At 61.8% G+C, this 11007-nt stretch overlaps 1 protein-coding gene across 2 annotated transcripts in view; it reads left to right on the forward strand.

Annotated features, from left to right (window-relative positions):
• SCARA3 (scavenger receptor class A member 3) overlaps positions 1–11007 on the forward strand; it is a 29941-nt gene that overhangs the window by 10251 nt on the left and 8683 nt on the right. For both annotated transcript variants that reach the window (XM_074991508.1, XM_074991507.1), the window contains exons 2-5: positions 1513–1569; positions 3175–3294; positions 7837–7935; positions 8570–9613. In XM_074991508.1, coding sequence (XP_074847609.1) covers positions 1513–1569; positions 3175–3294; positions 7837–7935; positions 8570–9613 — 1320 coding nt within the window. The remainder of the gene's footprint in view (positions 1–1512; positions 1570–3174; positions 3295–7836; positions 7936–8569; positions 9614–11007) is intronic.

Genomic DNA, 11007 nt, shown 5'->3' on the forward strand with positions numbered 1-11007 from the left:
ATGTGCATTGGAAGGAAAAGGGGGTGAAGCCCGAGGACCTGCCCTGAGCTCGTAGACAGCTCTGCCTGTATTGCATTAAGGCGGATGTGGGTTTCACATCCCAGCAGCCAGGCCGTGGGGGCTCACGTCGCAGGAGAGCCCCCCGGCCTGCCCCGCAGGGGCTGGGAATGGGAGCCTTTCTCCCCGCAAGCAGGCCAGCAGCCGAGCAGCCAGGATTAGCTGGGCGGGTTCAGGGTAACAGCTGCTGTGTCTGCTCTGTGATCCCCCGGGGCACCCGCCTAAGGCTTCCAGCTCTCCGCCAGCGCCCTCTGGGCAGGGACACACCTGAGCAGGGCTCGTACGCTCCTAGGAGCTAGCTGTGATGGCACCCTTGAGGGAAAGCTCCCCCCCACAGTTCATTCCAGTGCACTGCCAATTTCTGCGCCCCCACCCCGTCTCCCCCAGCTGCCTGCACACAAGCTGTGTCTCACTGCCCCGGTGACGTACCGCCCCAGGGATTCCCAGCCCCTCGGGGCAGGGGCCGGCAGCTGGCGGTCACTGCAGTGCGGTGCCCGTTTACAGCGCTACATGAGGGCTGGGCGGGGACAGACTTCAGCCCTGCTCCAGGGAGCAGAGGCCCCCCCCACTCCGTGAATCCAGGGGCTGGGCGTGCAGGACTGAGCGGGGCTCTGTGTATCCGGTCTCCTGTCTGCCCCACGTCAGCAGGAGGGGGCGAGGCAGGGCAGGGTGGTAGCCAGTGCAGCTGAACTGGGAGATGTTAATTGCGGGCTTGAAAGGATCCCCGATAACCGGTGAATTCTCTGCGATCTGAAGGCTCTAAGTCAGGATTTGGGGATGTCAAGCGCTCGGCCTGGGCCTGTTCCCGGCGCGGTAGGAGGGGATCTGCCACCTGCGAGGAGCAGCTCAGGGCAGATGATCACCATGGTCCCTCTGGCCTTAGCGTCTGAGTGCTGGGAACAAGCTGGGAGAAGGGCGAGGCTGGGAGAGCTCTTGGTTACTGCTGGGCTGGTTCCCACCCTATTGCTGTGCGCAAAGGCGCAGAAGCAATGCGGGGAACGGGACACCCTGGTTTGCTGTTGCTGAGCTCAGCCAGCGGCCAGCAGGGATCCCTCCGCTGTACCGAACGGACTGCAGCTGCTCGCTCCCAAACACAATCGAGCTTGGATGGGGCAATTTCCAAAGCCCCCTGCCTGGGCCTCTTCCACCTGCCAAATGCCTGAGCTGGGTAGAAGCCAAGGGGGTGAGGGGTGGGGCTGAGCCCCCAGGAGTTTATTGGAAAAAGGCCCAAAATAAACTGCCACCTTGGAACCAGCTTGGCACCGTCACCCACCAGCCGGACCCTGTTGCCCCGACTCATGCCAAGGGGCACCCCTCCCACGGAAGCCACCTGGGGCATGAGGAGCGGTACAGGGTGGGCACAGGTGGCACCCTCTGGCCCCCTGCCAGGCCACCGCGTGGGTCTGTTCAGCCGGGTCAAGGGCAAAGTCTCTGAGGCTTCTGCTTGCCTTCCAGAAGAAGACGTCCCGGGAGAAGACGACGACATGCCGTCCTTCCGATACAGACCAGACGGTGAGGGGGCCGGCCAGCCGGGGAAGCCCATCAGGTGTTGCCCGCTCCATGCCCCACGGGCAAGCTGGGACTCTCCCTGGTGTCCGTCTTCCAGGGCTCCCTTCACAAGGCTCTGCCCCAAGGGGGAAGGGCTCTTTGGGGAGACCCTGTAATTAGCCCAGGGGCCCATAAGTGGGGAGGAAGTGAGGCAGGGCCTTATCGCAGGGCAGGTCTGAGGAAGGTGAGCAGGGTTTGGACCATGGATGGTGGCCTTTCCCTGCGCTGGCTGCGGGGTAGCAGAGGGGACAGAAATGGGTCCCAGGGACGGGGAAGGACCCTGTCGTCCTCCAGTTCCCAGATTCCCTCATGCTGTCTGTGCAGCGGCTACGGCCTGGCCTGGGCTAGGCCCTCGCAGAGGGAGCTGCTGCCTGTATGCCAGGAGCGTCCCTATGACCTCCCACCAGACTGACGTACCCATCAGTCCCACCACCTAATGGCAGGGCAGGGACTGTCCCAGGCCCTGTGCTCCGGGCGTGATGCTCGCTGGAGAAGGGAGCCCAGCCCTCAAGCAGCCAAGGAGAGCCCCGATCTCTCCCCGCATGGGCTAGAAGAGGCAACTGAGGAGAAGCCCACTGGGGGGGGTCAGAAATTGGCCTCCCAACGCTGGTTCCCCCAGGCACTGACCTCAGCCACAGAGAGCCCAAGGGCTGTGGCAGAGGAACTTGGACCACATGTGCATTGGGCACAGCCTGCTGAAGTCGGGTGCTCTGAGGGGTGGGCGGGGGCTGGCTGGGAGCCTGGGGCTGGGGTTTGAGAGTCTGTGAGAGCCTCGCTTGGCTTACAGCCTTGCACTCCGCATGGAGCACGGGTCACGTCCACGTCTCCTCTACTTCACTCTGTCTTGGGACGGAACTTCTAGCTGGCTCCAGGAGTGCCCTGGTTGTTGTCCTTCGGTCTCAGTCGATCTTCTCCCCATTGTCCGAGGTCTTCCTCTTTTGTGTCTTCCCTGGGGGTTCCATGCGAGAGCTTCAGGGCCATGCAGGGTGGAGCAAATTCAGCTAGGCCTGGTCCTGGGGCCTTTCTCTCACTGTCAGAGGATGTGGGCCTGGGGCCCTGTGCCCTCTCTTCCTCCAGCCATCTCATCCCAGCACCGGTTGGCCCTGGTGGGAGCAGGGGAACAATTCCCTCCTGCCCCGAAGCCTGGGCCCTGCCCGCCCGTGGGACCGTACCCCGGAGAGTGTGCGGTGGGTGGCCGGCGAGGATCCCTGTTCGTCCCCTTTGGAACTGGGATGGGGAGCCCAAAAGGGAGGGGGCCTTAGCCTCTCTCCTGCTCCCCATTACCTCAGGCTCCAGGCGTCAGTACCAGAGGGGCACCCAGGGAGATGCCGTCAGACCCGGTGGCCTCCAGGGGTTGATTCCTTGATTCTACCCTCTGCTTACAGCCACCCCGTGGGTGGGATGCAAATAGCTGCCCCCGAGTTCACAACCACCGTGCGTGTCAGGGCGGGGGCAAACCGAGGGCTGCCCCAGTCCTGAGGGGCTGCATCTTTCTGTCCATCCCCAGGGGGTGGATGCCAGGCCCTGCACAGAAAGGTCCAACCTTCCCTCCTCATTGTCCCCATTCAGGCAGGACACGCACCAACTGCAGCCGGTGCCAGCGGAACCTGACGCTCCAGACCGCCGTCAAAGGGCTGTACGTCTTCTGCATCCTGCTGATCATCGCAGTGACTGTGCTGGCATCCCTGGGTGAGCACCTTGGGGAAGCCAACTTCTCTTCCTTCCGGGCTGCCCCTCCCCAGGAGACACGAGCTGACAGCCTGTCGGGGGCTTGCCCTGCCTGGGAGGCCTCACCTGATTCCCTTGAGGCCTGGGGGACTGTAATTGTAATGATATTAACCCTCACGTCACAAAGGCTGGGCAGGGACAGTCACCCCCGTTTTACCAGTGGGTAAACTGAGGCATGGACAAGTGACTTGCCCAAGGTCATGCCGTGGTTCAGTAGCAGAGCTGGCTGGAATCTATGTCTCCTAACACCAGTGCCAAATCCACTCACCTGCTTGGGTTAAGGGTGCATGTGTGCCCTGGACACAGCTGGTGGGTGGAATCCAAACTGCTTTGCTGTGTGTCTGTCACGGAGTGGGGGGATCCCCAGCCTTCACCCCCCCGACTCCGTGGGCAGACGTGGCTCTCACTCAGCTGGGGGAACAGGAGGGTTATGAGCCGACAGGGATACAGCGTGGAACAGACTTGCCAGCACAGGAACCAGCAGCCGTTGGTACCATCCACCCTGGGAGAGGGGTCCCCGAGCCAGGCCCTGTCCCCCTTCCTCTCTCTCCAGCCAGACCAGACTGCCCCACTCCCCAGCCCAGTTCCCATTCAAACCAGCCCGGCCCTTCCTCCCGCCTTCGTTGTGTTTCCTGGGGAAGAAAGGGGGCAGCGTGAGTTACAAAGGCCATGGAGGGTCATTGGGCGTGGGTGAGAAGTCATCACACCCAAACTCCCCTCACCACTGTGCACCAGTGTCAGGCCTAGGGAAACTGAGGCACCTCCCTGGTGTTACTACAAGACATCAGGAAACACGCGCAGCCTCACCAGGGCAATAAAACCCTCACACGCCCCACTTCATCCCAGTGTCCTAGCCCCTCTACTGCTAGCCAAGATTAACCCTTTAGCCGCCCAAACCCTGCTAAAGCTGTCCACGCCCCCGAGCCCCTTACGTGACACCTTCTCCCCTTCACCTCCTTCTGTCACCAGTTAGCGGTGGCTGTTTTCTCGCTGTCCTCGAGCCCTTCCAGAGCCAGGCAGAGAACTCAAGTCTCTAGCGCCTTGTGCGCTAGTCTGGTGCCTGTCCAACTAAAGCCACACGCTTGGGGCTCACCCAGATGAAGCCAGCATACCCCTCTGGCATTTCAGCACCTGTCTTGTGGGCCGGGACCCGGCAGGTCAGGCACAGCTCACCAGCATCTCCCTGCCCAGCTCCCCTGACCTGCAGAGCACTGGGGGGGCAGAGATCCTGCCGAGCGCATGAAGAAAGCAAGTTCCTGCCTCCCATGACGCGTGAAGACCACCCACAGCCCCTCCGGGCAGCGGAGCAGCAGCCTAGCCTGGGGATCTCTGGTTTGGCACAGGGCCTTCGTACCAGTTAGACCCAGCAATTGGCGTGGTGGTTTCTTCCAGGCTTTTCTGCAGGGCCTTATTTTGGGCAGAGGGAGCTGCCAGATCCTGCAGGCTGGGCGGGCAAGGGTTGTGCTGGGCTGGGAAAGTCCTGAGTAACCCGAGGGCTGGATCTTGCAGCCTTAGCCCTGGTCTCTCCCCTGCATGGGTGGCCTCGGGGCTTTCTGCTCCTACCGGTTCTCAGGTCGTTCCTGTGCCAAGCCAGCTTCACGCTCGGGGCTCTCCTCCCCCCGGGTAGGATGGGCCAGCAGAGCTGTGGCCTGTCTTACCTGCAGCCCCCTGCCATCTGGCTAGCCCACTGCACCGGCGTAGGAGAGACCAGCTTGTCCTGTCCCGCAGCACCAGCCAGCTGCTACACTGACAGTGTCACGTGGCAGCACAACCCTGCCGTGTGACAGCTGCCCACCGAGAACAGCTGACTGATGCAGACAGGCTCCCAGCACAGAGCTGTTAGATAGGGCCTCACCCAGCATGGGGGTGAAGGGGCTTTCCCATGCCTGGCGAGCCCAGAGCAGAGGCCTGGCATGTTCCTTGGGCTCGGAGGGGGCCCTCTAATTTTTTTCCATCCATGTGCTGTTTTTCTCATCTATGTGCCGATTAAATTTTATTTGCACCGTGGCACTTGCAGATGTACACCACCCACAGAAACACACAACCCAGCGGTGGGCACTCTGCCAATCCGCTGGGCAGCATTGGCCTCTCACTGGGCGGCCGTTCACCTGCTAAGCTTACAGGGCACAGGGGCCAGGACTCGGCCGTGCTAGCAGAGAGAGGGGCGAAGGGTGGGCGCCGCGGGGCGAAATCCAGGAACAACTGGGAAGAGCCCAGATCCAGCGGCGATGGGCCGGTGCGAGTACCTGGAGATGACCTGGAACAACTGAGAGGCGGGGCCAAACCAAGAGGCGGGGCCAAACCTTCGCGGTGGAGCTCCATCCGCTGACGGAGCTGCGCCCGCAAGCCCCAGGGTGGGAGACGGGAACGCAGGCCTGGCCAGACCCTTCTGTGACATTGAGTCCAGTCCTCTGGTCTGGGCCTCCCACCCTCAAATCCCCCTTATACTCCAGACAACCTCCAGCTTCTGCCCAGGGAGGTTTTACCCCCATGGCGCTATAACAAGCCATCCCCAGGGTCGCCCATTCCCGCCTCTGAACCTGAGCACACCCAGCCTTGGGGCCAGAGTGCAAGCCCTGGAGAGCGCAAGTCCGGCTGGGGCCATCAATCCAAACCCAGAGCCTCTCTTCTCTCCGCCCACCAGCATCCTCCCCTCCCCCCAGCCTGCAAGCCCCAGCCCCTGCAAGCCCCCGGGCCAGCGCAGTAACTCAGCAAATGCTGCATAGGAGGTGACCTGTCCCTGATCCCGGTGGCGGGTCTGTTCCCAGCGCGCTCTGGGCTCCTTGCCCAACCCCTGCTCAGCCTCAGGCTGCCACTCCCATTGGTCACCCTGTGGGAAGTGCTTCTGTAGTTGGGTTTGGATGGGAAGGCCTCCCCAGCAGCCATGAGCCAGGGGAGTTTCTGCAAAGCTGATGCCCGGGTTATCTCGCCTTCCCAACACCGGGGGGTCCTTTGCGTCACCAGCCTCAGGGGGCCCGACCCCCGCTGGTGCAATGTGGTGAAGCACCATCCACTTCCCCACAGCTCCTCCCATTTCCACCAAGCCCGTGGAGTCCCGTCCACCCAGAGGATTTGAGCGACCTGTTTCCAAGGCTCTGCTCTGCTCCGCTCCAGGGACAGCTGGCAGCTCCGGCCCCTGGGAAGCTTGCCTGCCTGTTCCGCACCCGTTAAAGACAGACCTTCCCTGTCATGTTTGAGGCTTGTAAATGACATGTGGGAGGAAATCGAGAGAGGGAGACGGATGGGAAGCTGCTGCCGCCCCCGGTGGAAAATCTGACCAGCGGCCGAGACGGAAATGGCTCTTACCGCCTGGAGCCGATATCCAGTGCCCGCCCGCCCTGGCCAGCGCCACAGTGCAGGTCGTGTCTGGGTGGAGCTGTACAGACCCCCGTGCCCTGGCACTTTAAAGATTAACAGATTTGTTGGGGCATAAGCTTTGGTGGGTAAAAAGCCCTTTGGGAGATGGATCTGACGCAGTGGTTCTTACCCACCAAAGCTTAGCCCCAAATAAAGCCTTTAAGGTGCCCCAGGGCTCCTCGTTTTCACAGCTGGGTGGGGAGTTTTGTGGGCAGGTGCTGCATGAAGGGAGTCACCTGCGATGTGCAAGAGCAGGGTTCCCTGGGAGCTGAGCACCGGGGCAGCCAGCCAGAAGATAGTCTGGTGCCACGCAGGTGATTAGCAGAGTGCCCATAGCCTGTGTTTCTGTCGTTGCTGCGCCCCTACACACACCTCTGTGCCTGTAGCAAAACTTATTCTGTGCATGAGTGTTCAGAATAAGCAGGAACATTGTGCAAGAGGCCAGCTGGATGACTGGCAGTCCCTTCAGGCCTCAAGCTCTGCGCTGGGTGGGAAGAGAGATTGCCAGGTCAGAGACCTGGGGTTTCAGAGTCCTGCAGCCTTGACCTGGCAGAGCAGCTTCTTCACACCAGTCCACCAAGACGGGGGTGTTTAACGTCACCAGGCTGATGTACACAACTGTACCATGAGGGCTGGTGTCTCTGTTCAGCACCCGGTGCTCATGTGGGGCTGCAGAGGCATCCTCGTCCCCCTGGGGTTGCTCAGTGCGTCCAGAAAAGCACACTGGTTTGGACAGCTCCTGGCACAGCCAGCTGGGTTCTAGCCACCTGCAGCTGTTCTGGGGCGCCAGAGCGGCATCACCGCACACCGCTGGCACCACTAGGTTGGGGGGAGTTCCTCTGGCTGTGTCAGGTGCCCCCTTGCTGCTCAGGGCTTGTTCTGCAAGAGCCTTTCGCTCCTGACTTTGCCCTCTGGCCACCCCACCCATTTGTGCTCCCTGGGCATCTGGCCTGATTGATGTCCGTGGAGCTGTGCTTATTTACACCAGAGAGTGATCTGGCTCCAAGGGTTTCAGCAGAGCTTCCCCAGTTTCTATCAGCTGGGGATCTGGCTCCAAAACATCTGCTGTTCTGGGCCGTTTGGTTTCTGGAAAGACCATGACCCCCCCCCCCCGCCAATGCTACCCTCTCTCTCTCTTCCCCGCAGTCTTTAAGAAGGTCAATTCCATAGCTGATGACATCAGCTCAGCCCAGATGTACTATGAGAAGAAACTCGTGTCTGTCCAGCAGAACCTGCAGCAGCTGGGTGAGTGTTTGGATCCCCATGGAGCCCCAGCCCTGGTAGGTCTCCTCGTCCTGCGCTGTGAACCCCAGGACAGCAGAGTGGCCCTTGGAGTCCAGGAGTTTGCGTGGGTGTTAGTGGGAGGGGAGTGGGGAGGCTGCTGGCCCGTGGTGCAAGCAATTCTTCTACCAGCCTAGGTGGAAGCAGCACTTTGCTCTAGCAGATAGAACGGGGCAGATGTTGGGAACCTTCCACGTGAGCTGCTATTCTGGCTAGAGGAAGAACTAGGAGGACGTCCGGGGTGGGAGACCTATGTCTCTGCCACCGTTTCCTTGCAAAAGTTCCCATGAGAAAATATGGGAAAGCTGGAGCGAGATATGGGGGAAACTGAGGCATGGAGCAGTTAGGTGACTTGACTAGGGCTTTGCGGGGATTCAGTGTCAGAGTCGGGGTAAGGACCCAGTGATCTTGGCGCCTCCCCAGTTGGAGAGATCTGTAGTTAGCCCATGTGTGGCTCATCAGTACCCATGTCCAAGCATTAGCGATCCCAGGACACATGGGAAGAAGGCCATGGAGAGGGCTTACTGGCGCCGAGGTGTAGTCGTCAGGGGAGGCATTGCTTGGTGCTTAGCATGACAGAGCTCTGCATCTCTACCAGATCAGACACCCTCGGGAAACTGTTCCTCCTGCCGCGACGTGGGGCAGCTGGGGCAGGAGATCAGGAAGCTGCAGGAGGAGCTGGAGGAGATACAGAAGATGCTCTTGGTGCAGGAGATCCTGCTGGACCGGACCTCCCAGAGCTACCAGCAACTCTCGGCTTCCAGCAGCAAGATCACCAGCGAGATGGACGGCTGCTCCTTCTCCATCCAGCAGGTCAACCAGAGCCTGGGACATTTCCTGGCCCAGGTGAGAGGCTGGCAGGCGGCCACCTCGGCCCTGGATGGCTCCCTGAAGGGGCTGCGGCAGGAGCACTACGACGTCAGGGCGGTGGTGGAGCAGATGAACTTCACGGCAGGGCAGACCTCGGAGTGGATCCGCGCCATCCAGCGCAAGACGGACGAGGAGACGCTGACGCTGCAGAAGATCGTGAGCGAGTGGCAGAACTACACTCGGCTCTTCGGCAGCCTGAGGGCCGCCTCCTCCAAGACCAGCGAGCTGGTCAAGAGCGTCCAGGCCAGCACGACCGTGGCCTCGCGGAGGGTCAGCCAGAACGCGGAAGGCGTGCACGACCTCGTGCTGCAGGTGATGGGGCTGCAAATGCAGCTGGAAAATATCTCCTCCTTCCTGGACGACCAGGAGGAGAGCACACGGGACCTGCAGTACCACGCCCGGTACGCACAGAACCGGACGGCAGAGCGGTTCGAGACGCTGGAAGGGCGCATGACCTCCCACGAGATCGAGATCAGCACCATTTTCACCAACATCAATGCCACGGACAGCCACGTGCACAGCATGCTCAAGTACCTGGATGACGTGCGGCTCTCCTGCACCTTGGGCTTCCATTCACACGCCGAGGAGCTCTACTACCTGAACAAGTCCGTCGGCCTCATGCTGGCCACCACCGACCTGCTGCGGGAGCGGTTCAGCCTGCTCAGCGCCCGGCTGGACTTCGACATACGCAACCTGTCCATGGTCATGGAGGAGATGAAAGTGGTGGACGTCCGGCACGGGGAGGTCCTCCGCAACGTCACCATCTTACGAGGTGAGCTGGACGGGGGTGTATCCTATCTGGGGCTTCAGCCCGGGATGTGCGGCCCGAAAGGGCCAGGCCCCTCGGGCAGATGACGTAACAACCTGATAAAGCGCTGTGGTGCAGGTGAGCCGCACAAGCGTGTGCGCCTTCACCAGGGAGCCCAGCAGAGAAACTGAGGCAGCAGACAGGCAACCCAAAGCGGGGAGCTGACTCTGGTACGTGGCCGAACTGGAGGCAGGGGCTTTTGGAGGTGCCTTGGGACGCTGGTTCTGGCACAAAAACCTCAGGGTCTTGATTTCAGGAGGGAGGAGGGTTCTCTGGGGCTTGGCCTGAGGGAACGGGCCTAGTGCGAGGGGCAAAGCAGACCTCTGTGGGGTGTCGCCAGCGGAGACCCCACGGCCCTGGCAAGTGGGGTTACTGCTACCGCTGGGGTGGGGGCGCACACCCATTGAGAGGGAAATCACGGCCTTCCAGAGCCCTGCGAAAGCAGAGCTGGAGTACGCAGTTCCCACACACCCACACCTCACTGCCACCCCACGGTGCGCCCTACCCCCCAACCCCTACCTTCACACGCACGTCACCCACACCTCACACCCACCCCACGGTGCGCCCTACCCCCCAACCTTCCCCTTCACACACACCTCACCCACACCTCACACCCACCCCACGGTGCGCCCTACCCCCCAACCTTCCCCTTCACACGCACCTCACCCACACCTCACACCCACCCCACGGTGCGCCCTACCCCCCAACCCCTACCTTCACACACACCTCACCCACACCTCACACCCACCCCACGGTGCGCCCTACCCCCCAACCCCTACCTTCACACGCACGTCACCCACACCTCACACCCACCCCACGGTGCGCCCTACCCCCCAACCCCTACCTTCACACGCACGTCACCCACACCTCACACCCACCCCATGGTGCGCCCTACCCCCCAACCTTCCCCTTCACACGCACGTCACCCACACCTCACTGCCACCCCACGGTGCGCCCCACTCCCCAACCTTCCCCTTCACACGCACCTGACCCACACCTCACACCCACCCCATGGTGCACCCTACCCCCCAACCCTCCCCTTCACACACACCTCACCCACACCTCACTGCCACCCCACGGTGCGCCCCACTCCCCAACCTTCCCCTTCACACGCACCTGACCCACACCTCACACCCACCCCACAGTGCGCCCTACCCCCCAACCCCTACCTTCACACGCACGTCACCCACACCTCACACCCACCCCACGGTGCGCCCTACCCCCCAACCTTCCCCTTCACATGCACCTCACCCACACCTCACACCCACCCCACGGTGCGCCCTACCCCCCAACCTTCCCCTTCACACGCACCTCACCCACACCTCACACCCACCCCACGGTGCGCCCTACCCCCCAAC

The sequence above is a fragment of the Carettochelys insculpta genome, chromosome 3 (genome assembly GCF_033958435.1).
Source record: "Carettochelys insculpta isolate YL-2023 chromosome 3, ASM3395843v1, whole genome shotgun sequence".
NCBI classification, from domain to species: Eukaryota; Metazoa; Chordata; order Testudines; family Carettochelyidae; genus Carettochelys; species Carettochelys insculpta.